Source organism: Pocillopora verrucosa, chromosome 6 (assembly GCF_036669915.1).
Source record: "Pocillopora verrucosa isolate sample1 chromosome 6, ASM3666991v2, whole genome shotgun sequence".
NCBI lineage: Eukaryota > Metazoa > Cnidaria > Anthozoa > Scleractinia > Pocilloporidae > Pocillopora > Pocillopora verrucosa.
In genome coordinates this window covers 25,303,797-25,330,498 of record NC_089317.1, presented here as the reverse complement: position 1 = coordinate 25,330,498, position 26,702 = coordinate 25,303,797, and the positions used below count along the sequence as shown (strand labels likewise).

At 37.4% G+C, this 26,702-nt stretch overlaps 4 protein-coding genes and 1 long non-coding RNA gene across 6 annotated transcripts; 4 read left to right on the top strand and 1 right to left on the bottom strand.

Annotated features, from left to right (window-relative positions):
• The first annotated feature begins 222 nt into the window (after positions 1-222).
• Positions 223-3,118, top strand: LOC131772754 (retinoschisin-like). The gene is made up of 4 exons (XM_066169080.1): positions 223-348; positions 704-1,157; positions 1,411-1,736; positions 2,581-3,118. The coding sequence occupies exons 1-4, from the start codon at positions 307-309 to the stop codon at positions 2,719-2,721; spliced, it is 963 nt and encodes a 320-aa protein (XP_066025177.1). The 5' UTR covers positions 223-306; the 3' UTR covers positions 2,722-3,118.
• On the bottom strand, positions 3,118-9,252 carry LOC131782785 (uncharacterized). The gene is made up of 5 exons (XM_059099552.2): positions 8,917-9,252; positions 7,684-7,774; positions 7,149-7,427; positions 4,944-5,017; positions 3,118-4,381 (listed from the first exon to the last, which is right to left on the bottom strand). The coding sequence occupies exons 1-5, from the start codon at positions 9,150-9,152 to the stop codon at positions 3,340-3,342; spliced, it is 1,722 nt and encodes a 573-aa protein (XP_058955535.2). The 5' UTR covers positions 9,153-9,252; the 3' UTR covers positions 3,118-3,339.
• Positions 6,023-8,551, top strand: LOC131782881 (uncharacterized). The gene is made up of 3 exons (XR_009340074.2): positions 6,023-6,271; positions 6,363-6,449; positions 7,691-8,551. It is a non-coding gene; the product is annotated as an uncharacterized lncRNA (long non-coding RNA).
• A 3,470-nt stretch (positions 9,253-12,722) lies between the features above and the next one.
• On the top strand, positions 12,723-18,875 carry LOC131784459 (arylsulfatase B). 2 transcript variants are annotated; one of them, XM_059101302.2, is made up of 7 exons: positions 12,723-13,005; positions 13,543-13,629; positions 14,986-15,197; positions 15,718-15,932; positions 16,925-17,145; positions 17,762-18,042; positions 18,313-18,875. In XM_059101302.2, the coding sequence occupies exons 1-7, from the start codon at positions 12,738-12,740 to the stop codon at positions 18,526-18,528; spliced, it is 1,500 nt and encodes a 499-aa protein (XP_058957285.2). In that variant the 5' UTR covers positions 12,723-12,737; the 3' UTR covers positions 18,529-18,875. The 2 variants fall into 2 exon arrangements, with proteins under 2 accessions (XP_058957285.2, XP_066024669.1); XM_066168572.1 differs by having other exon boundaries at positions 17,762-18,048.
• A 3,017-nt stretch (positions 18,876-21,892) lies between these two features.
• Positions 21,893-26,700, top strand: LOC131784553 (arylsulfatase B-like). The gene is made up of 7 exons (XM_059101408.2): positions 21,893-22,158; positions 22,750-22,836; positions 23,397-23,608; positions 23,967-24,181; positions 24,841-25,061; positions 25,402-25,682; positions 25,952-26,700. Exons 1-7 carry the CDS (start codon positions 21,894-21,896, stop codon positions 26,165-26,167), a joined length of 1,497 nt encoding a protein of 498 aa, XP_058957391.1. The 5' UTR covers position 21,893; the 3' UTR covers positions 26,168-26,700.
• The last annotated feature ends 2 nt before the right edge of the window (positions 26,701-26,702 follow it).

Here is a 26,702-nt window from a genome sequence, read left to right as displayed (position 1 = left end):
CAACGTACACCATAGTGTATCTTTTGTTGATTGACGATTGATGTCCCTCCTGAAAAGGATTTAATTAACTTAGTATACGATTTGAGATATCTTTTAAATTGCTACCCTGCGATTGGGTCATAGAGGGGCATCTGTACAATCTGTAAAAGGCTGTACAATTAAACTGACAATCAAAACTGAAACTAAAAAAAAGTGATAAGCTAATCCAACACAACTTCATCCCGAAAAACGAATTTTGGATTTCATCGAAGGAAATGTTTTCGAGCCGCTCAAATTTTTCAGGTCATTAATTTACACCAATAGACAATGATTCAATTTTCTCAGCGGATGAAGTTGTCATCTCTTTCGGTAAGTTCTTGGCTTATATTATGATTTACTCCGCTTCTTCTTACTAACGAAAAGTGTAAATTCACTGTTTGATTCACGCTAAAACAATGTTACTTTCTGTTACATTTCTGAAGCATGACAATTTATGTTATACCAAAATGCTCAATTTTGCAAATATTGCAAAGCCAGCAAATTGTTTCTTACACGACCGACAGCCGAAGAGGTGGTTTCGGGTGAGTCACTAGTAAAACGAAATTTCAGTTTTAAATGCGGACTTTTTGGTCAAATTCTTGATTTATTCTGATTTTCCTGAGTTTTGGGAACCCCAAAACCTCTCATTTTTAATATACAGGTTGAGATTTTGCCACTTTTTCAGGGCCACAGTATCTTTTCCGACGTGAAGAATAAGACTTGGATAACTTGTATACTTCTCATCCTGTTTCAACCTGTTACCGGTCAAACTGGAAAAACCGGTTGTCAAGATGTTCATTCTATCTCTGGGTACTCTCTCATCAGTCACGTGTATCGAATGATGTCACAAGTAGGCCTGATCACCTGTATCACCGCCTGCCAAAATTACCCACAATGCTTCAGTCTTAACTTCAAGTACACTTATCAACTATGCGAGCTGAACAATGGATCTCGTCTGAGTGCTGAGCCTAAGTATTTTGTCTATTCGAGTGATACGGTGTATTTAGATAACTTACATCGACCGTATAGACCCTGTGATAATTCACCGTGTATGAACGATGGGGTTTGTATTTCTACTGATTTCTACCCAGGATTCAAGTGTGCATGTAAAGAAGGATTCTTTGGACCAGCTTGTGATGGTGAGAACTCGATTTTGATTCTGAATACAAATGACTGATCAGGAAAGTAAGTGACATTTTTTCCTTTCAGGTAGCGAGGAGGAGCAGGAGTGAAAGTCCTTCTCTCCCCCTCCACCCCTACTCAATCTCCCCTCCCCCCAGAGGAACTAAATATTTAAAAACATACCACCCAAGGCTCGTTAATAATGATGACAATGTGGGTGCCAGTAACTCTGTATTTTACTCGTCATGAATTATAACTTTATTTTGCTAGACTCAGTATCACCTACGGACTGTTCGGCTCCGTATCGACCTTTGGGAATGAAGGATGGCAATATAACGGACGGTCAAATCACTGCTTCTTCTGAAGTACCAGGCTTTCAGGCCTTTAAGGCGCGGTTTGATGGCTCCTCGTGTTGGAGAAGTGCTAAAAGTAGCCTTGGAGAGTACTTGGAAGTAAACTTTGGACGAAAAGAGAACGTCAAAGCAATTAAAACTCAAGCCGATCCATTGCAAGACAACTGGACAGAAGAGTACTACTTAGCGTTTTCCCTGGGGTTAGGATGGAAGAACGTTACTCGCCAACTTGGACGAGTTGCGGTACGTAGTAGCTTTTAATAGAAGTGTGACGGACAGTTGTTGAGATATGATACACAGAGATGTACACCAATTTAACCCTTTAACTCCCAAGATCTGATTGTTAATTCTCTCGTCAAGGTGCTTCACATTTCCTTTTATGTTAAATCACTGAGTTACGAGAATGTGGTGTTAGATCAAAATAACAACTCCTGCCGGATAAGTTTTAATATTCTCATTACCTTTTTGCTGGGTAATGTGTGGATATCATAGAGAGAAGTAGAATGTTGATCAATTCTGGGAGTTAAAGAGTTAACGCAGTCTAGATCTTACTTCGAGACTCTGATTTTGAAAGACAGCGATGGCACAAGCGAGCGAGGAAGCTGGGTATGAAATCCGAAATTCACCGCGCTTTTAATTTAGTGTCGTATAACCATAGAGAAGTAAAATTGAAAGGAAGGAAAATACTTAAAGAACCGAAAGATATCTTGAATCACAAGCGCACTGCTTCAGGCGCGGAAAAACTCGAGAGACCAATTCGCGTTTAGTTTAAGTTTTGCATCTGATTGGTTGACGGAGGTTGTGGCGAAACTTGAATTTTTGACAAATGATAAAGCAAAGCAAAATGAATATGATCCTGGATAATAAAGGATTACTTTCGACTCTTTAGAGATAATTGCTACGTTGACTACGCCGTGATTCAGTTTGAGTGCCATATTTTCACCCAGAGGCTACACAGTGAAACTTGTGGCAATTTTATCGCGAAACAGCTAGAATTAGGGTCATGTTTTGAGTCAAAATCCCAGAGCAGGATATATTTCTTTAGTATAGTACACCTTGAAATGGTTAGAGTGTGTTTGTCTTCCAGAATTACAAAGGGAACACAGGGCCAAACCATATCATCACCAACTACTTGGGAGAACTAAGCTTCCACGCGACAGCTATCCGAATCTATCCTCTGAAATGGCATGGACGCATTGCACTACGGCTGGAGTTGTACGGTTGCTAGGAATCTATCATCAAGAATGGCATGGACGCATGGAACCAAGGTTGCTAGAAATCTATCATTAAGAATGGCATGGACGCATGGCACTAAGGTTGCTTGAAATCTATCATCAAAAATAGCGTGGACGCATGGCACCAAGGTTGCTACAAATCTATCATCAGAAAGGGCATGGACGCATGGCACTAAGGCTGGAGTTGAGCTAGGGTCACCTCATTGGATTTTTTTTTTCTGCTTTTGAAAATACTTAGACATACGAATGGACAACAGCTTTTAAGAAAAATCTTGCTTTAAAAATATATCAAAAATGGATAAAAAGTCATGTCTTCATAAGTCATTGCAACTTATAGTACTTCTTCTCTTGGCAGACGTTACGAATATAGTGTGTTGTGCGTAGCCAGACCATGGCTTTGGCACATATAAACAAGAAAGTTGTATATAAAAAAGAGTTAATAAAAAAAGTAATCTAAAAGAATTTTAATGTGTCTTACGTTCAGAAGGTACATGATTCATTTTTGCGTAGAGGAAAACATCACTCGAGGTTCCCTTGGGGACCGATTCCCTTTGCTTACAGATGTAGCGTTTTCGTTTGATTAGTAAATTTGTAATCACAACATGATATTTTTAATCAATGCTTGTCAGCAAACGCGTAAGCTGTTCATTCAAGTTTTGCAATGCTTTCTTGGAAGAGGAGAACTTTTTCTCTGTTGTTTTGGCATTCAATTGATGAATTGTCTTTGCCACGATGAGAAGACAGCGTTCAAATAGGTACTCTTCAACATAACTAGCACCTCGTGCCGCAGCGAGTCTCTTAGAAGGAATGATTAGGCGATGTTCCTTGACGTTGCTTCGAAGCAGCTCGCGGAGAAGTTTCTGGTGTTGGTCCCAGTCCTCTCGACAAGCCTCAATTTGTCTCCTCAAATCTTCAAGGCAAACGTTCTCGCAGTCTGCCAAGAATACGGCAACTTGGTTGTCGAAGTGATGTTTGTCTGACAATAACAAAGCTTCGAGACCAAGCTGTCTGACATAGATGTACGAGCTGTTGATGGCGTTTTGATCAACAATCACTTGCACTTTTTCCAACATTTCCTCTGGAAGTATTTCAAACAAACGTTTTTTGCTCTCCCGAAAAACTGGAATGCTATCACAGTAAAAATTAATCATACTGCTGGTCACATTCTTTGCGAGCTTCAATTGAGTGTTAGTTTGCGGTTTAAGTCGTCGAAGGCCTTGCATATCAACTGCAAATTGCGTGAATAAATCAGACAAATCCAAATGGTATTTGGCGAGTGTCTGAGTTGCACTGCTCTCAACAGGCACCAATCCTTTCAAATCACTCTTCGCTTCAACGGCGTCGACAAGTAACCCATACTTGGGGAGCACGTCACTTATTTTCCCTTGAAGTCGTGTAAGAGTTGAGTTGGTTTTGACTATACCATCTAATATTGACCCCACAGCGGGTCCATCAATGACGGTATTTCCCTGCAATTCTGCGGCTTCCCTATGGCAAGCGTTACAGACTCGCAGATACAAACAACCGGCTGGTTCTTTATCCGGGGAACCAATAATGTTGATGAGAGACCACTGTACGGCAGCTGATTCTCCCGCGGGATACAAGATAAGAGTTTCTTGCGAACAAAATGAACATATTATTGATCCACAAATTCTGGAAAGGCAAAAAAAGTTAAATCAATTTCGAGATAAGCTTCGGAAACTTGCACCAGCTGTTCAACCAATCTGATGAAAGAATGAAATTCACCAAAACCAAGAACCGGTCAAAGGTGTTTTTCCGTATGAACTGATGGATAAATTCCGTAGAAAACCACCAAAAGCTGAGGGGTGGTGTGAAAGTTCACCAGGGTACTGAGGTGGTAATGCTCATATTCCCAAGGGAACAACTTAATTAGCCCCAGGCCTCCCTGTTTCACCTAACTAGCTGTTGATTTACCTTTGGTTGTCATATGACCACTTCGTTTTGTCCGTTCAATCAGTCCAGAGGTTTTTTTATCATCATGGGATTATGGTTCTTTCCATGGCTTGCAGGGGATGTCATGTGGGAAAGTAAAAATAAGTCTCCTTAAGCTTACAAGGAGGGGGGGGATGGGCTTATCATGACTCCCAAAGTATGTTGGCTCTCACATGACAAAAATCACTCATCCTAATTTGCTGACAGGTTTTGTCCGTTGGCATGTAACAGGAGCTTCTACCTACAAATAATATGTACTTACTTGCAGTGAGACTTTATCTCAGTTACTGAAAATGCTTTATTACACAGTGTACAGTTGTTCCTTGATGAGCTTGGCTGAAAAGAGAAAGAACATAAACAAAATGATTTACTCAGTTTGAATGACTTGCATTCAGAATAAAGAGTCTATTTAGGGGAAGATGGGCATTTTAATAAAAGACACAGTTTGAGAAACTTAACCAAATCTTATTCATGGAATAAAATTGAATTTTTGCAGCATTTTAAATTTTGGGAATTTTTTTTCTGCACAAAACTGCTTTGGGAGATAGAGGACAATCTGCAAAATCCAAAAGTTAAGAGAGTGTCTCTGTAAGAGCGGTCCGGTCGATTTGGCTAGAGACACGGATTTCGCTCATTTCTTGTGTGTTGTAAGACATTCATGTACCTATACTAAAACCACAATCCGTTTGATCGGATCTCTTTATTTTTCAGAGTTTTACGGAAATTAAATTTCACTCGACCGAAGGCTTGTCGTGACACTTTTCAAGACTTTAATTTGAGACAAGTTTGGAGGACAATTTACAAAAAACTACGGAACTCAGCGAAAAACAAATAGCCCAGCCATGTATATTAACTCTATCTTATCTATCGAGGCGACTTTTGTGAACATCATGTCTCAATCAAGGAAACAGGAAGACTTGAATGACACCGTATCGGTTCGCTTAAGTCACACACGCGAAAACCGATCAAATTCAAGGTAAATTTTTGAAAAAGTAAGGCGTTCTTTACTGATCCAACTAACATAGCTAGGAAGTAGGTGCCATACAAAAGGTACGCTATGTTTACCTCATAAACGTGACCGCTGACCAGCCGCTGAGTGAAAACAGTATAGCGCGGGGTGGGGTGGTTGGCGGGCTTATCGTCATAAGATATTCGAATACATGCTTAAAAAGCTTTAGGACTCCCAGACGAAATAGTGAAGGCATGCTTCATGGTACAGACAACTTTCATTTTACTCTTATAACTTTCTCCTTTAAATTAGAACGGGTATTAATTAATAGAGTTATCAATATATTTTTAACCGGGGTACCCATATGACCTTTTTGCTTGTCATCAGTGGTATAAAATAAGGTGTCTTTTCCACCAGAACCTTTTATTTATATTACAAGTACAGGAAGAAGTCGTTCGTTAGCGAGACGTTCATTGTGTCTCAGGACTGCTTTTTTAATAGCAAAGATGGAAAAAACTTTGGTTCATCGCGTGGCTTAAGTGGTTTGGTGCGACTGTCTGAATGCAATGATGAAGTAAAACATCATTTTATAAGCTACCACCTGTCTAAAGAGGTCTTAAGTGAAAATGTATGTAAGAATGGTAAGTTTAACGAACAATTTCAAATTTTGCCACTTGAATTGAAAGTAAAGTTCATTTGAATTGCTTTCTTATGTATTTCTGACGGTCTTAGATCTACCTGCTTGATTTATATTTGCTACGCTTCATGTTGACGAGTCCCTCAAAATGGCGGCCAAACTTGGAAATTGCCGAAAATTAGGTAAGTTCACGGAGATATAAAGTTTTCGAAAAGGTCGGGCCGCAATGTTTTTTCTGTAGGTACCTTTTGTATGGCACCTACTTCCTAGCTATGTTAGTTGGATCAGTAAAGAACGTCTCACTTTTTCGAAAATTTACCTTGAATTTGATCGGTTTTCGCGTGTGTGACTTAAGCGAACCGATACGGTGTCATTCAAGAAGGTGAAATTTTCTTGCGTCAAAATGGCGGAGGAAGTCGCCTCCGGAAAGTCGAAGACTGCTTCCAAAGCGAAAAATACATTCTCAGATGAGGAAACAGAGAATATGATATCACTGTGGAGCGAGGAAGAGGTTATTTTCCTTCTCTTGCAAATTATTGAAACAATGACCGCGGCCGAAACGAGTGGAATTGCACGCGATTTTGGCATGTCGTAGGTGAAAATGTCGTGCGCTTGTAAATTGTCCTAAGTCATGTCGTAGACCTGTCGTAAGCTTGTCGCATGCGACAAAGTCGTACCGTGTAAATAGGCCTTTACAGAGACACTCTCTTAAACCTGCATAATTCTTCTGTGGCACGAAAGTTTAAAATAAAAGTTGGAAAAACACTGCAAACTTGACATCACTACTTGATGAAAATCTTCTGACATACAACAATGCTTTTGCCTGCTAAATATGATATTTATCCACCTAATGTTGCTAAGAAAATTAATTAGCTCCTCACCATCCAATGTTTTGATCTTTGCCAGTCTGGGATCTTCACAAAGCTAAATGTTTCACTCACAAAGGACTTTAATTTTGACTGGCCAATGTGCTTGGTATAACCATCAACAAGTCGTTGTAACTCTTCTTTTATGTGTGTCACAAGGTGACCAGGCCCATCTTTATGATCATTGTTGTTTTTCCTAGCTTTCGTGAGGTTTCGAAAGTGGTTGAATTCTTTCCATAACGAGCGGAAAGCTCCATCCCTCTGTGGTCCAACATCAAAACAGCTTTTACATACCTGATAAAAGAGAACCATGGCAACAGTTTATAAGTCATCATTAAAGTTACCACTATCACTTCTCCAACTAGTGGTGTATCCAGTAACCCAAGTGGCCTGTGCAAAATGAGGGGAGGGGTAATTCTCTGTAATATTCCCGGTAAAAATGGCACAGGTTTAAAATTCTTTCAATTGCACCAACCATTAGGTTACAGCATCTCAGTAAAAGTAAATTTACTAAAAACAAAAAGTTAAGAGTTAAATATTTATTTCTTACTCTGTAGCTAAATCCATTTGGATCTGGAGTTCCAAATACTGACAGCCGACGCCTGTATTGAGAGCACTTGCCACAAAATACTTCCCCACACCTTAAAATAAAAAGTATGGTAAACAAAACAGCTTCATTTTGATTTTTAAAAGACACTTTAAGGACAGAGTAAATAGTTTGAACCCAGGATTCATGGCTGACAATGTGGTCTGACTAATGAAAAGACTTCGATAAAAGGCTACTCCCCTCCAGATGACCAGACCACAAGATTGATAAGCTCTTAGAATAGCTGCAGAGTGATTAGCAAAGCTGATGCAGTTATAGACAAAACTAGTTGAATTGAGCAATTTATCTCCTAGCCTAAGAATATCTCATCTTGAACTTTATGAACAGTTTTAAAGGCTACAATCTAGAAATTATCCTAAAAATAATTCTATAAAAATTGTCGAAATCATAATCATCTGAGATCATGATGACTGTTTATTGAGCTAATATCAGTAGGCATATTCCCCATACTGTTTTCTACACATTTCCTATGGTACTGACAAGGAGAATTTGTCTAACAATCAAGAGCTTCTTTAGTTGGTGATCATTTGTTCTATTCCTGTGGCCTTAATGAGTGATGCAGGGGTGATATTATAATGAGAAATTAGATGCTAGTCATTCTTTGGGGTTTAATGGGTTGAGAGATTTATTTTGGTATATTAACTTTAATATTCTGTTTCATTATTAATCTAAAGACAAATATATCACCATAAATATCAACATAACTTTGAATTCAACCAAAAGCAAGTTTTGAAACAAATCTTAAATTCAGAGATACTTCCTGTTGCCAACAGAGTTTCAAATAGGTTTTTACATCTGTTTACCCATCCTAATGGACTTGAGTGCCCCCTTCCCCTCCTGGAGGAAAATAATAACTATTGCCACTATTACAACTGCCATTCCCCAACAGGAATCTGAAAAGTGTGGGGTATAATTTTCGCACAGCCCCATACTATTTTAAAACAAATCTGTTTTCCCGATGGCAATGTATTGTTTTTGTCATTGTTTTCTCTATCCAAGAGCTGAATGCATAATGTAGTATGGGGCTGTGCGGAAATTTTACCCAATCTCTTCCTCAGATGGTAAAGAAAGCAAGATAAATCTATTAAATTGGACTCCATATTACTGATATTAGGATAACAACGCGTTATTTTGTAGTAGCCAGAACTTAAGCCCGCTAGCCAGCGTTTTACATACCTTCTGCAGTGATGCTTTCTCTCCGTTAACGTAAATTTCTTCCGACAGCTTCCATCAGCACAGTGAGTACGTTCTGAACTGTTCACCCAATGCCCTGTCTTAATCTGCCCAAGACTTTCCGCCTTCGGTGTTGGTTCCTTGTGCTCGTTCAAAAGATAACTTACCGAGCAACTCAAATCTTCCCATTGGGCATTAAGAGACTTTGATCGATAATAATTAGAACTTTTGTGAGCCATGATGCTGTAGGAGAGGCAAAGATTTAAACCAAAGGTTTTACAAAAGGAATGCAGATGGTTGTAACACAGCCATATACGACGGGTGTAGACGCCATGTCTGAATGCCAAGTAGACGACAAAATGATTGACAACATTCACATTTTAGACTTCATGTATGGCTCACGATATGTCCTAGTTAACCTTGTTTTACTACGATAGCCCACTTCTGCCCCGAGTTAACCATATTCTACCACGTTAACCCACATCTAACCTACGTTAGCCATTTTTTACCCTTATCTACCCCATTTTAACTTCGTATTTTCGTGTTGACCGACGTATACGTCAAGTTAACCTTGTTCTCCCTTGTTTAGGCCTACCTACCCCAAGTCAATCTCGTTTTAGTTTGTGCACCCATAAAAACGCTGAGTTAGACACTTTCTTTCACATTCACCAAACTCGTGACAACTAATTAGGGTTTCACCATTGATAAATGAATAAAGGGGTAAGTTTCTAAAGAAACTGTGGTGTTGCGTCGGTGGGAGAGTATAGCAGGTAATTTAGTGTTAACAACTGAGTTGAAAAAGGTAAATTAGCCACCGTAAAGGGTAAAAAAGCTGACGTTTCGAGTGTTAGCCCTTCGTCAGAGCAATTGGAGGAATTGTGGGTTGTGTGGTTTTATATGCAGAAAGTGGAGCTACGCCATTGGTGGGAATATGGTGACGAGAAAACAGGAATAAATTAGTTGAATGAAAAGCGCTCGTTGATTCTATGGGGATTAAGGGCGCCGATTTGGAAGATAAATTTTTGTTCTAGTGTTTTACGGCTTTCCGAACTGCCTAGATATAAGGAAAGGCCGCAGACTGCCATATGCTGTTTAGAATGATTAGGGAGATTAAAGTGTCTAGCGACTGGTTTGGATGCGTCCTTGTCATTTCTTCCCACGTCGCGAAGGTGTTCTCGGAATCGGTCACCTAGTCGTCTTCCTGTTTTGCCGATGTATAACTTATTGCAATAAGTGCAAGTTATGCAGTAAATAACATTGGCGGAGGTACACGTAAAGTGATCAGTTATCTTAATGGATCTCTTGGGTCCCGATATTTTCCCTACGTTACACTTTACGGTGGTTATTTTACGTTTTCAACTCAGTTGTTAACACTAAATTACCTGCCTTCACTATTGATAGATAACGATATGATTGATGGCTTCTTAGAAGCAGAAGCAAAGAAAGTTTTTGATACCGTGGACCGTAGAAAGTTTTGCTTCAGAAATTAGGGTATTACGGGTTTAATGGCCTTCTCTCAAGTGGCTCTATTGGTGGCAAGCAAACATTCAAGCTATATATTTAATTATCAGCAACAAGAGTATGATTGATCTTGATATTGAAAAGTAACATTCGGGATATTGTCAACAAGATATTCTTAGAACTAGCAAAAACGAAATGCAGCTCATCATTTGATTCGTCATCAGAAATATAGCAGTATAGTTTCCTAGTTAGTTTTATGCTGTACTTTATCCATGCAGTTCCTAAAGACTTCATCCTTTTTTCTTAACCCTCTTTCTGTTCGCTGCGTCTCCCTTTCCAGAATAAGATCACTTGTTATCGTCGAGTAATTTAATAACTCTTGAAGCAATCATCTGCCATGGCTTTTATGAGTTAAAGGTTATTTGAAAAATAAGGGAGTAGAAATTCGATAAATAACGCAGTCACAAAAGAATTGATAAATGATTTTTTCAGGGGAAACGAAGTTTTTGACGCATCTTAAGACTATTTTTAATAATTTTAAAATTTTTTTAAATAATTTTTTAAATTAATTTTTCAAATAATTTTCAAACAATTTTTTAAAATCATTTTTTAATAGATTTTTTTAAAAGTTTTTTAATAATTTTTTAAATAGATTTTTTAATTACTTTTTTTTTAAATTTTCAATCACTTTTTTAATTTTTTTAAACAATTAAAAAAATTGTTTTAATTTTTTTGTTTTCATTAAAAAATCGCCATGTGGCTCCCTCTAGTATTGACTTGAACAATTTGTTTAAAACTGAACTCGTGAGCAGCACTCTGCGAACAGAAGTTGTAAAATTTCTTTATTCCCTGACGCATTTCGTCTACAGTAAAAACCCACGTATAAGAACCTAGAATTTTGGAGTTTAGGCTGAACAGGTTCTTATATTTTGGGGTATTTTTTCCAATAACAGGCTGATTAGGTTCTTAGTAGGTTCTTATTTGCAAAAGTTATTATAGTGATAGCATTCGGGGAACTGCAATAGTACTAATATGCTATAATTGTAAAGCATTTACAAAAATGTCAAGCCTTGTTGTCGAAACAAGTCCTGTATCATGGGCCTGACCATATTTACAGTTATATGATCACCATGCAAATTTCAACAGGAAAAATATGCCTGCCTTGTTTTCAAGTACAGAAGCAGAAACATAAATTGTTTATTCTTGTTACATGTATTACTGTCACAGTTGGACTGAAAAATCTTAGAGAAACCTGAAAGTATTTAAATAGGGTTTGGAATTTTACACATGTCAGATGAACAAAGGAAACCTTCAAGGACGACATGTACATTCTTTTCTTTATTGATATTTTGTCACATGGACTAAAATCACATCTGGGCACTTACAGAATCAAGGTCCAAGAGAAAAGTCCTGTATTTTTTTTATGTTCTGTATTAAAAAAACTATTTTGATTTTTAAATGCTCTGTACAGTATTTGTGACTGTATTTGTAACTACAGCAAAGTTTTATGGAATGAATAGTATTTTATTGGTAAGACTAAAAAGCAGTACGCTACAAAAATTTTCACAATTAAAATCCAGAATTTGAACATCAAATCTGGAGTGTTTATTTATATAAGAACCTATTTTTCTTTGTCAGGCTGAATAGGTTCTTATATATTTGGGTATTAAAATGCAAAATTTCAGCCTGTAGGTTCTTAAATCACTAGGTTCTTATACGCGGGTTTTTACTGTAAATGTCGTAGACGTCCTCAAGGAGTTTTACATGTTGAAACGAAACGCCTGTATTTATAAGCCATAGTTAAAGGCTTTACGAATGCCAATGACTAAAAAGGCTTGGCCAGACATACGAATAGGACCGGACAAAGATGTGAAAAATAAGTGGGCAAGAAAACATAAATTTTTTTAATCATTTTAAAAAAAATTAATTGCAAAAATGAGTCAAAAAAGTGTTAAAAATTAATTAAAAATTGATTTAAAAAATGTTTTTAAAATTAATGCTAAAAAATTGATTTAAATAATTAAAAAGAAAATTAATTAAAAAAATTGTAGTAAGCAGTCAGATAACAAGCGATACATTGTGGAAGTAAGGTGAGGTATTTTTATTGAGAATTTGAAGCATTTTTTATTCCTTAGAGCGGTAGTAAATATTGTCATATAAACTCTAATTCCGCCATGACTGTTATTTAGCAAGATGTTCATCTTACTGCTGAAGCTTGGGCCGCCTTTGGTTTCACCTGTAGATCTTAGATTAGATGACGTCATTTCAAGACGTCTTTTGGTTGGCCAGCTGTGAACTTCATGAAAAGGAGAAAACGTTAAATAGCGTGAAAACTCAACAAATTTTTATATTCTTCGGCGACAATGATATCTGCGGTGAGCTTTTTTATTTTCCTTACTTCGACGATTCTCCATATCTTCGTCACCTCCGCTGCATCTGGACCTAATATCTTATTTGTTTTTGTGGATGATCTTGGATGGAGTGATGTAGGCTTCCATGGTTCGAAAATTCAAACCCCAAATGTTGACAAATTGGCTAAGGAAGGAGTAATTCTGGATAATTACTACGTCCAACCTATGTGCTCTCCATCCAGAGCAGCATTGATGTCTGGAAAATACCCGATTCACCTTGGTTAGTATGATTTCAGTTTTCTGTGGATTTTTGGCCAGTTTAACACTATTACTCCTAATATAAAGCTGGGGGGGGGGGGGCGGCGGTATTTCCTTCAGTTTCCCATTACTCTTTTTCGAAAACATCATGTGACGACCAGCATGTCACTTGCACCCTAGGGCTGGTCTGCAATAAATTCACCACCTGCTCAACTTTGTTTCTGCTCAAAAAATCCTTCCTTGAAGTGAATGATAGACAAACCGAAAGTTAAAAAGGGTGTGACATTAATCATGAGCCATCGTAGATGTTAATTATTTTGGTATTTACAGTGATAAGTTAAGCCCTTTGCAGTTTATAAATGTAGATTTAGATGGAAACGTATATTACAAACTCTAGATATTCTTTTTTGCACATGGAAGTATGTAAAATTGAAAGTTGATGATTTAAAAAGCCCCAATGTCGACATGTAATTTCTCCTTACTATGACTCATACAATCATTGAAGACGTAGTTAGGAGAATTCAAATCGTGTAGAGGTAGAACAATTATTTTTTTGCAGGATTGCAGCATGGAGTTATTCGTAGTGAGTCTCCATTTGGTCTGCCGTTAAATATCACCACACTGCCCCAAAAGCTCAAGGAAGTTGGTAAGAATTTGCTCTGTACTTACGAGTCCAACCTTCTCTTAAGAGTGTTATGTTAACAATTCTGTGAAAAGTGAATTCTAAGTGACCTAATGCTATAATTGTTTATTCTGGGTTTGAATGTGAAATAGCGATTTCGTAAAACTTTTGACAATGAAAATGAACAGTAAAACAAGACGTTTCGACCAAACTTTGGTCATTTCCAAGTGAATAGTAAGAATGTCACGATGAATATTTATATGCCTGTAAGGGACGTAAAATTTTTTGGAAATGTAAACGGTCAATAAGAACATATAAAGAGAAGAAATAATCAAGACATAACATCAGCAGTCAATTTCCTCGAGATTTTAAACCAGTGCTATTCCTCTATTAAGTTTACCTTGGAGACGGAGAGTCTTGGGAAGTGCCTCGCGTGGGTCCTCGCGTCCCGTTCGCACCTTCCCTTTTGACCTTATCACTTTAAATCACTTTGCACATATATTTCATTTTTTTCTTCGCTGTTTAATTTGCTGTATGTAACATGTGTAATGGTCAATAAAGCTGTAAAAAAAAAAGTAAAAGCATGCTTCCTATTTTGTTCCACTTCTCAACCGGGCACACAAAGAGTTGATATCTGGGCGCATTCAGGCCAGCCAAGCCACCGTTTATTTGACGCCAAATCGATATGCTTACAAAAGTCTTTTACGATTGAAGTAAACTAAATGCACTAAAGCCGGACACGAAAACTCCTAAAAACCAGCAGGTGGAAAAAACGGGGAACGTGTACCCTCAACCAAGGCAACATGACAATCTTACCATTCACTTGAAAATGACCGAAGTTTGGTGGAAATGTCGTGTTTTACCGTTCATTTTTATTGTCTTAAGTGTGGAAGCCTTTGAATTTCAAACTCAAAACCGGGTTGTGTTTGATACATATAATTGTTATTGGTCAATAATTCAATTTAAGCAGCTTATTAATGACTTTGCCAACACATTTCGTAGGTGGTAGAGTCATTTGGAAGGTGAGGGGGGTGTATGATACACTAGCCAAGCTAATCAGTTGGTGACAATGCACAACAAGGCACTTGTTGAAAGAAAAAAACTTCTAGACCACATCATTTTGCTAATCATCATCTCTTTGAAATAATTCGTGGAAAGATGTACTAATTTTTTACTGCAACAGAGGAAATTTGTGTACCAGAACGTAGAGGTGCTGACTGTCTCCCAAATTGAAATCGATAGTGGCTAAAGCCATTCCCTCCCTCCCCCCCTCCTGTCCCCCTGGTTATTCTACCTGTAGTTGTATTTTGTTTGGCAAATTTCCCCTTAAAATACTAAAGGATTGCTCTTGTTGTTGTTGTTGTTATTATTTTTTTTAAGGATACAGCACCCATATGGTAGGCAAGTGGCATCTTGGTTTCTACAACTGGGACAGTACTCCTACCTACCGAGGTTTTGATACCTTTTATGGATTTTACAATGGCGATGAGGATCATTACACACATGTTGTTGATGATTTTCTTGATTTCAGAGACAATGAAGAAATTGTCAGGGATATGAATGGGACATACTCTGTTAATGCTTTTACAGAGGTAAACCATTTGTGTTTAAAAAGAATTGCAAAATGTTTGCTTTCAAAGGCACTTAACCCTTTAACTCCCAGAAGTGATCAACATGCAGCTTCTCCCTATAATATCCTTACATTAGTCAGCAAACAGCTAATGAGAATATTCAAACTTATCATGTAAAAGTTGTCTCGATCTAACACCAAGTTCTCATTACTAATTAACAAGGATTTGTCTAGCAGCTGGAGGGGAGACTTACTAATCAGATCTTGTGAGTAAAAGGGTTAATCATAAATAAGTTAGATAAAAGAATTTCTGAGTCTGCTCAACAAAATCCATGCAATAATTTTTTCAAATTTGATAAGTATGTGTATGTTGTGTTGCAAGTGCACCTGCAGTAATCACTGCATTTCTATCTATGTTTTTTTCTTCACGCACTACAAGTTGATTGATTTTAGATATGAGCTACAGTCAAGAAAGAAAGATAAGCATTATTTTTATCTTTATCATTATCAATTACCTTTGTTATTGATCAATACTTTTTCAGCGAGCTGAGCATGTCGTCAAATCACATGATGCATCAAATGGTCCTCTTTTCCTTTACATGGCATTCCAAAATGTCCACTCTCCAGTCCAAGCTCCTAAACAATATGTAGATAAGTACTCCTTTATAGACGACACAATAAGACAGACTTATGCTGGGATGGTGGATATCATGGATGAAGCAGTTGGTAATATAACAGGCGCTTTTAAAGAAGCAGGGTATGTGTGTATATCCTTTTTACCCTAAATAGAGAGCATTTCCAGTCATAATTCCCTTGACAAGGAAGGTCCACAAGGGAGGAAAAATTTAAATAATGGCAAGTATCTGCCAGAGGGGTATCACTTTCAGCTCCAGGGTTTATGGAATGTAACATGTTAACACTTTGAGTCCAAAGATCTAATTGGTAATTCTCCTTACAGTCAGCTAAACAGTTCTTAAGATGTTGGTTTGGAGAACTTGAAAAATTGGATCAACTTATAATCCCCTAATTAATGTTTTTCTTTATTCTCATCACTTGTTTGCTTGATATTGTATTTATGTTGTAAGGAGAAATTCTGTCCTGGTCACTCATGGGATTTAAAGGGTTAAGGTAATGGAAAGGGTAAGGTTAGGTGTAGTGGATGTGTTTACAATGGTCCAAGGATAGGTTAATATTGTTATAGGTTAATATTGTATTTATGTTGTAAGGAGAAATTCTGTCTTGGTCACTCATGGGATTTAAAGGGTTAAGGTAATGGAAAGGGTAAGGTTAGGTGTAGTGGATGTGTTTACAATGGTCCAAGGAGGTTAAACTTGTTCTTGAAAGAAAAACAAGCAAAATTTGCTTAAAGTTTAGAGGTAAACCTTCAATTTGTCTTCACTTCACATTACAAGATGTTTTAAGGATGTGGTAACCACAGGGGATAAATGTAAGAGTAAACAATTGGCAAACAGGAAGAGTATCCACATCATATTGGAGGGAAGCTAAATAAATATGATTTTAGTACTGTAAACCTACCTCAGGCACTGAGAAGATGAATATTTATTTATGTCTTTGTTCGCTATAGTGTTATTTTTGAAGGATAAATAAAAATTCATGTGAGGAGTGCTATGGGTTTCATGTTGATAGGAAAGCTAGTTAATTAAAAGCAGATATCACAGAAGAACAACAAATGATAATTCTTGGCAAACTAGGTTTAGAATTTACTTAACAATTTCTTGCTCTTTGAAGGTTATGGGACAACACCTTGATGATCTTCAGTACTGACAATGGAGGGGTCCCAAAACATGGTGGATATGACTACCCCCTGAGAGGACGTAAGGGCACTCTGTGGGAAGGAGGAATCAGAGGGGTGGGGTTCGTACATGGAAAAATGCTGTCTAGAAGTGGGGTGAAATCTACTGGGCTGATTCACGTGACTGACTGGTACCCAACATTGGTTAATCTTGCTGGTAAGGACAAGTGCAGCATGCATGGGTGTGCTTAATGGAACAACTTACTCTGTGCAATACAACTGTAGAAGTTTTCACTGCAATGAAATATTTTGGGCAATGTGCTTTTAAAGAGTACATGAAAAATGGACACTACTTAGACCTCTCATGGGTTCATTTGTTGGCTGACTTGAATTTCATGAAGATTGGGAGCCTCCACCTAGGTTCGCATTTTAAGGAAAATACATGTCCACTTAAAGCCTATTTGAATCTTTTGAATTCATCCTAGCATGTCTGCTTTCAAGATAGAAAGTCAAATGAGGACAAAGCCTGTTACGTCTTCATGTTGATAGAACCTCTGTCAGTCCAGACAGTGAAGGGGGAAATTTTATTAATACTTTTATTATTGCTAATATTATTGTTTTCTTTGAGCTACAAGCTAGCCTCATTCACAGCTGTTCTTTGGGATGTCACGCAGGGGAAATTGAGGGAGCGTTGTGCGACATTCCAAAGAACCGCTGCAAAGGAGAGTAACTAACAATGTGTGTTTTAGTAAAGAACGTGAAGTATTTAAAGTGAATTACCTAACGTGAATTACTCAACGTGAAGTATGTGAAGTTACTTTTTCTATATTTAGGTGGTCAACTTAATCACGAAGATCAGCCCCTCGACGGTTATGATGTTTGGAAAACCATTTCAAATGGTGAGGCCTCTCCACGCACAGAGATCCTTCACAATATAGACATTCCCATTTTCCCCGACGATGAACTCGGTTTTGCGTATCAAGGTATTGGTCTTCGTGTAGGAGACATGAAACTTTTGATGGGAGTTCCCAATATCTCATACTTTATCCCTCCGGAAGAGAAGAATTCTTCTAAAGTGGACTCGCTGACCGACTTGCTACAGGATGCGAAAGATGTGAGTGTGAGATATTGAGCATTTAACAAACTGAGCCTACTGCAGGTCCATTTTCGGTAAAAAATACAGTCATGTAATCTAAGAATTCAAATCATACAATTGAACAGCCACTGTAACTTTATTAGCATTTTTTAAGGTTTCCTTGAGCTGAGTCATAAACCTCTGTGTTTCATATGTAAAACTTATCTTCCAGTGCCTCTTAATGTGACTGTATTTTCGAAGTCTAAATGATTTGTTGAACTGAATGACTGATTTCCTACCTTATTTCAGTCCTCAGATGCCACCATCAATGTTGCACTGTACAACATCACTGCTGACCCGTATGAGAAGAATGACCTCAGCAAAAAATGCCCAGAGGAGGTGAAGGAGCTTCAAGATCGATTGAAGTATTACATGAAGGGTTTAGTGCCGCCTCCTAATGAGCCACCCGACCCAGAGGCAAGGAGAGTAGCGATGGAGAATGACGCTTGGACTCCATGGATGTGAAAAGACAAGCAAATGGAACGACAAATGCTGATAATTATGAACATGATCCTTACTCTGAACACAATAATTTTCAGTGCTTAAAATAGAAGCGAGGCTTGATTTACAAACAATCATGTGATAAAAGTAAATTTACACAAAATTTGCTCGTGAAAAAATCTCTTTATTATGAAGGAATAACGAGGGGAATAATTTTAATACAAGGAATAATAATAGGGAATAATTAAGGAATTTCATTAAGGATCAATTTAGAGGTTGGCCCAAGTTTCGTAGAGCATAGTCTATTGATAAGTGTACTTGTAATTCGGCCAATAGCACATAAAACACCAACTCGAATTGACAATTGAAAAGATGAGTTTTCTTTGACTAAGCTTCTTATGTCAAATAAAATATAACAGTTTTCAAATTGCTTAAGAATCCAGCATTCAGCAAGAGGGACAAAACAAGACTGGAGGAAGGGAAGGGAGGCAAGGAGAAAATAAAAGACTAAACCGTTCATGTATGGTGCTGTTTTTTGTGAATTTTCTTACTGATTGCTTATTGGTTAATTTAACCTCAAAAGAACTAGAGAACAGTTCTGATGTAAAATAAACTGTTTATTGGTCATGTTTACAGATCATTTTTCATTCAGTCGTGGATTGGATTTGATTACTTGTCAGCCCCAAGTTATATTGTTATGAGTTTGCCTGGTGCTGTATTTACAATCACTTAATTTTAACAATTTTCCATTGTCAAAAGTAATTCGGGATTGCATTGCTTCTGTATTACTTTGCTCTGATTGGTCAAGAAAACTTGAACCTTTCCTTTCACCAATCAGATGTAAGACAAGAACTGAATGGTGACTTGGTCACTCTCATTTTACCAGGCTTCCAGAGTGACTTAGAGTTTTAGTCAGCCTCTCGTGATTCATTTTCCATTTGTTCTGGCTCTCACAATAACATCAGTTTTGGTTTTTCAACAATTGATCAAAATGTGCTCTATTTCAGAGGATTACATATTTACATAACTTACAGCAAAATCACAATTTTACGAGTCCAGCACAAATTACAGAACTATAGAACTACAATCATTGATTGCAAAGTCAAATGTGTAAAAGTTGTAAGTTCCAATTTTCTTTCTCTCGTTAACTTTACAGACTGATTTCACAGATTATACCCTTCACATTATAGTCATATTGAGACCGATTACTTAGTTTCACATGCTCTTTTGGCTTATGTCTAATCTTTAATAACATCTATATTAATGGAGAAATAATCCCTCATCTGAAAGGAGAGTGTTTACTAAAATTAATTCCATAAGGAATTTTACAGCTGCAATTCATCCCTCTTCAAAATGAGGGTAGGGAATGGAAGCCATGTTCATCTCTTTGGTTTTTGTTTAACTCACAAGAAAAGTTCTGTCATCTTTCAGGTTTAATAAACAACTTGTTAGGGTCTTCTTGGACCTTTCCCTTAGCTTTGAACACCTCTTGAACAGACAATTAAGTGTTCCTGGATATCTCTAGTAGATATGTGAACAGTCCCAAAATATTTACTGCAGGTGTCATTTGAGGGTGCCAATGTGAAAGACATCAGTGCAGTCTTTCCCATTCCAGTGACATTAACCTCAGTTACGTTCGCACTTACTCTGAGATTCAAATAAACTGAGTACCAGTCCCCTAGTTCAAGTAGAAGATGAAAAATGACTGGTCCCCAAGGGAATAAAATTTGTGTGAAGGATTTCTTCTGTTCAGCTTCCAGTTCAAACAAAAATGCATGTTTCCTAGAAATCAAAACTCATATATTTACACATTAAGACATGGTAACACAATTATACCTCTGTCTTGGAAAATGGGTCATCAGTATATTAATAGGATAAGAAAAGAAATTTAAAAAAGATACGATTCTCAGTACATTCTTTCTTACATGAAGGCCTGAATATCAATTATTACACACCTTGAATAACAGTACCTCATTTCAATACTCTTTTGATATCAACCTTGTTTAAGCTGATATTGGACACTTGTATAAATGCTGAAAAAGAAAATTGTTTTCAGATAACACAGCTAATACACACTACTATCAATTGAGATTTTAGAATTTTCTTCAGGCCTGTAAAGTTACCATAACTTTCAGGAAGTGAGTTGTAATACTAAACAGACATCCTGTGTTTTAATCAGCTACCAAAGGGTTCTGTGTATTTCCTCTGTATCTTGATATTTCCCATACTGTCTTCTAGACATTTACTATGATACTGACAAGGAGAATTTGTTTAACAATCAAGAGCTTCTTTAGTTGGTGATCATTTCCTTTATTCTCATGGCCTTAATGAGTGATTCTGGGGTGATATTGTAATGAAAAATTAGATGCTAGTCTCACTTAGGTGTTAGTGTGTTAAGAGATTTATTTTGGTATATTAACTTTAACATTCTGTTTCATTATTAATCTACAGACAAATATATCACAATAAATATCAACTTAACCTTGAATTCAACCAAAAACAAGTCTTGGAACAAATCTTAAATTCAGAGATACTTCCTGTTGCCAACAAGAGTTTCAAATGGTTGCAAAATTTTATGGATAATCCAGTTTGATGTTATGGAAATGGAAATGTGACATTCCTTACACATTAATATGTTTTTACATCTGTCACCCAGCCTAAGTGACTTGAATGCCCCCTCCCCCTCCCGGAGGAAAAAAATTACTATTGCCACTGCTATTACTATCACTCCCCTACAAGAATCTGAAAAGTGTGGACCCACAGTAGAGGGCTGATAATGATATCTGGTTAATTACTTCCTATTATATGGCTGAACGTTTACAAGGAGAGATTACTGCAACAACTCGATGAAGAATTGATAATTGGGATTAATTTTAACTCTTTCAACTATTTTCCTTCCAATCTCTTCCTCAGATGATAAAGAAAGCAAGATAAATCTATTGAATTGGACTCCATATTACTGATATTAGGATAACGACGCGTTGGAACTTAAGTCCGCTAGAAGTGTTAGCCAGCTTTTTACATACCTTCTACAGTGATGCTTTCTTTCCGTTAACTTAAATTTCTCCCGACAGCTTCCATCAGCACAGTGAGTACGTTCTAAACTGTTCACCCAATGTGCCCAAGACTTTCCGCCTTCGGCATTGGTTCCTCGTGCTCGTTCAAAAGATAACTTACCGAGCAACTCAGATCCTTCCATTGGGCATTAAGAGACTTTGATCCATAATAATTAGAACTTTTGTGGGCCATGATGCTATAGGAGAGACAAAGACAGTTGTAACACAGCTATCTGCGATGCTTAGATTAAATAACGTCATTTGAAGACTAAAAGGAGATGGCGTGACATAGCGTGACAACTCAACCAATTTTGGTATTCTTCAGCGACAATAATGTCTGCCGTGAGCTTTTTTATTTTCCTTGCTTCGACGATTCTCCACATATTCGTCACCTCCGCTGCATCTAGACCTAACATTTTATTTGTTTTGGTGGATGATCTTGGATGGAGTGATGTAGGCTTCCATGGTTCGAAAATTCAAACCCCAAATGTTGACAAGTTAGCTAAAGAAGGAGTAATTCTGGATAGTTACTACGTCCAACCAATTTGCTCTCCAACCAGAGGAGCATTGATGTCTGGAAGATACCCGATTCACCTTGGTTGGTGTGATTTCAGTTTGCTGTGGATTTTTGGCTAGTTTTAACACTATTGTTCCTAATCTAAAGCTGGGAGGGCGATATTTCCTTCAATTTCCCATTACTATTTTTCGAAAACATCATGTGACGACCACCACGCCACTTGCACCCAAGGGCTGGTCTGCAATAAATTCACCACCTGCTTAACTTTGTTTCTGCTCAACAAATGCTGATTTCAGCTTTCCAACTTGAAACAAACATAAGTACATGTATAGAAATCCTTGCATAAAGTGAATGATGTGATAGACAAACCGAAAGTTAAAAAAGGGTCTTTCCATTGAAACGTGACAATAATCATGCGCTATCATAAATATTAAATTTTCTTTTGGTATTTACATAGATTAGTTAAGTCCTTTGCAGTTTATAAATGAAGATTTAGATGGAAATGTATATTAGAAACTCTAGATATTCTTTCTTGCACAGGGAAGTATGTAAAATTGAGAGTTGATATGTCGTCATGTAATTTCTCCTTACTATGATTCATAGAATCAGTGCAGATGTAGTTAAGAGAATTAATATTGCAATGTAGAGGTAGAACAATTTATTTCTTTTCAGGAATGCAGCATGGAATTGTTCATACTGGGTGTCCGTTTGGTCTGCCGTTAAATATCACTACACTACCACAAAAGCTAAAGGAAGTTGGTAAGAATTTGTTCTGTATTTATGAATCCAACCTTCTCTTGAGAGTGTTATGTTAACAATTCTGTTCAAATTTAACTATAAGTGACCTAATAAATTTCAAATTCAAAACTGGGTTGTGTTTGATATATATAATTGTTAAGTGGTCAATAATTCAATTTATCCAGCTTATTGATGGCTTTGTCAACATATTTAATAGGTTGCAGAGTTGTTTGGAAGGTGAGGGGGTGTATGACACACTAGCCAAGCTAATCAGTTGGTGACAATGCACAACAAGGCACTTGTTGAAGAAAAAAACTTCTAAACCACATCATTTTGCTTAGCATCATCCCTTTGAAATAATTTGTAGAAAGGTTAACCAATTTTTTACCTCAACAGAGAAAATTTATGTCCCAGAACATAGAAGTGCTCTGCCTCCAAAATTTAAATTGATGATGTTTAAAGCCCTTTCCTCCTTCCCTCCCTGTCTCCCTGCTCTTCTACCTGTTGGCATATTTTGTTAAGCAAATTTCCCATTAAACACTAAAGGGTTGCTCTTCTTGTTGTTCTTGTTTTATTTTTAGGATATAGCACCCACATGATAGGCAAGTGGCATCTTGGTTTCTACAACTGGGACAGTACTCCTACCTACAGAGGCTTTGATACCTTTTATGGATTTTACAATGGTGCAGAGGATCATTACACGCATGTCCTTAGTCATTTTCTTGATTTCAGAGACAACAAAGAAATTGTTAGGGATATGAATGAGACATACTCTATTAATGCTTTTACAAAGGTGAATCATGTGTGTTTAAAAAGAATGCTAAAATGTTTGCAGTCAAAGATGCTTAAACATTCATAAGTTAGATGAAAAATTTTCAAGTCTGCTCAACAAAATCCATGCAATTATTTTGTCAAATTTGGATGGGTATGTGTTTGTTATGTTGCATCAGTGAACTTGCAGTAATCACTGCATTTCTATTTATTTTTGAAATGTTTGGTTTGATTGTTTATTCATGTGTAATTTCTGATTTTCTCTTCACACCATGAGTTGATCGATTTAAGATAAGTGCTACACTCGAGAAAGAAAGATCAGCATTTTTTTTATCTTTATCATTGTTAATTGCCTTTGTTATTGATCAACACTTTTTCAGCGAGCTGAGCATATTGTCAAATCACATGATGCATCAAATGGTCCTATTTTCCTTTACATGGCATTCCAAAATGTCCACTCTCCAGTCCAAGCTCCTAAGCAACATGTAGATAAGTACTCCTTTATAAACGACACAACAAGACGGACTTATGCTGGGATGGTGGATATCATGGATGAAGCAGTTGGTAATATAACAGGTGCTTTTAAAGAGGCAGGGTATGTGTATATTTCCTTGTTCTGTAAATAGAAAGCATTTCCAGCCATAATTCCCTTGACAAGCAAGGCCCTCAAAGGAGGGAACATTTGAATGATGGCAAGTATCTGCCAGAGGGGTATCACTTTCAAGCCCAGAGTTTATGGGATGTTACATGTTAAGGTACTGGAAAGGGTGAGGTAAGTTGTAGTGGATGTGTTTACAATGGTCCAGGGATAGGTTAAACTTGTTCTTGAAAGAATAACAAGCAAAACTTGCATAAAATTTTCAAGGCAAACCTTTGATTTGTCTTTGCTTGATGTTACAAGATGTTTTAGGGATGTGGTAACTACAGGGGATACCTTTAGGAGTATACAAATGGCAGACAGGCAGACTATCCACCTTATATTGGAGGGAAGTTAAATAAATATGATTTTAGTACTGGAAACCTACCTCAGGTGACAAGAAGATGAATATTTATTTACATCTTCATTCACTTAAGTATTATTTTTGGGGGGATAAATGATAAATTATGGATTTGTTGTTAATAAAAAAGCTAATGAAGCAGATATCACAGAATGATGAAAGAAGAATGAAGAATGACAAATGATAATTATAAAGTTAATTCACATTTTGTTGGTATACTAGGTTTTGAATTTACTTAATTTCCTGCTCTTTGAAGGTTATGGGATAACACCTTAATGATCTTCAGTACTGACAATGGAGGGGTGCCAAAAAATGGTGGATATGACTACCCCCTGAGAGGACGTAAGGACACTCTGTGGGAAGGAGGAATCAGAGGGGTGGGGTTCGTTCACGGAAAAATGCTGTCTAGGAGTGGGGTGAAATCTACTGGGCTGATTCATGTGACTGACTGGTACCCAACATTGGTTAATCTTGCTGGTAAGGACAAGTGCAGAGCGTGCGTGGGTGGGCTTATTGGAACAGCTTACTCTGTGCAATACAACTGTAGAAGTTTTACCCACCCCTTGGACGAAATATTTCGCGCGATGTGCTTTTAAATGGTAGTTTTCTTTGAACTACAAGCCAGTCTGATTCACAGCCGTTCTTTGGGATGTCATGTAGGGGAACTTGAGGGAGCTTTGTGTGACATCGAAAAGAACCGCTGAAAAGAGAGTAACTGACAGTATGCGTTTTATTTAAGTACGCGAAGTATTGTATGTGAATTACCTAACGTGAATTACTCAACGTGAAGTACGTGAAGTGACTTTTCCGTATTTAGGTGGTCATCTTAATCACGAAGATCAGCCCCTCGACGGTTATGACGTTTGGAAAACCATTTCAAATGGCGAGGCCTCTCCACGTACAGAGATTCTTCACAATATAGACAGTCCCTCTTTCCCCGACAATGAACTCGGTTTTGCGTATCAAGGCATTGGTCTTCGTGTAGGAGACATGAAACTTCTGATGGGAGTTCCCAATATCTCGTACTTCATCCCTCCGGAAGAGAAGAATTTTTCTGAAGTGGACTCGCTGACCGACTTGCTACAGGATTTGAATGATGTGAGTGTGAGATATTGAGCATTTAACAAACTGAGCCTGTTGCAGGTCCATTTTTGGTCAAAAATACATGTAATTATCTAACAGTTCAAATCGTACAGTTGAACAGCAAGTGTAACTTTATCAGCATTTTTTAAGGTTTCCTTGAGCTGATTCATAAACCTCTGTATTTCATATGTAAAACTTATCTTCCAGTGCCTCTTAATGTGACTGTATTTTTTGAGTCTGAATGATTTGTTGAACTGAATGACTGATTTCCTACCTTATCTTAGCCCCCGGTTCCAACCATCAATGTTGCGCTGTACAACGTCACCGCTGACCCGTATGAGAAGAATGACCTCAGCAAAAAATGCCCAGATAAGCTGAAGGAACTTCAAGATCGATTGGAGTATTACATGAAGGGTTTAGTGCCGCCTGCTAACAAGCCAAGTGACCCAAAGGCAAGGAGAGTAGCGAGGGAGAATGGGGCTTGGACTCCATGGATGTGAAAAGTCAAGCAAATGGAACGACAAGCACTAATAATTATGTACACGATCCTTACTCTGAACACAATAATTTTCAGTGCTCGAAGCAGAAGCGAGGCTTGATTTACAAACAATCATTTGATAAAAGTAAATTTGCATAAAATTTTTACGTGAAAAAAAACCCTTTATTATTTCACTAAGGAATTTCATTAAGGTTCTCTTTAGAGGTTGGTCCAATTTTCGTAGAGCATAGTCTATTGATCAGTGTACTTGTAATTCGGCCAATAGCACATAAAACACCAACTTGAATTGACAATTGTAAAGATGAGTTTTCTTTGACTAAGCTTCTTATGTCAAATAAAATATAGCAGTTTTCAAATTGCTTAAGAATCCAGCATTCAGCAAGAGGGACAAAACAAGACTAGAGGAAGGGAGGGGAGGCAAGGAGAAAATAAAAGACTAAACCGTTCATGTATGGTGCTGTTTTTTTGTGAATTTTCTTACTGATTGTTTATTGGTTAAGTTTAACCTCAGAAGAACTAGAGAACAGTTTTGATGT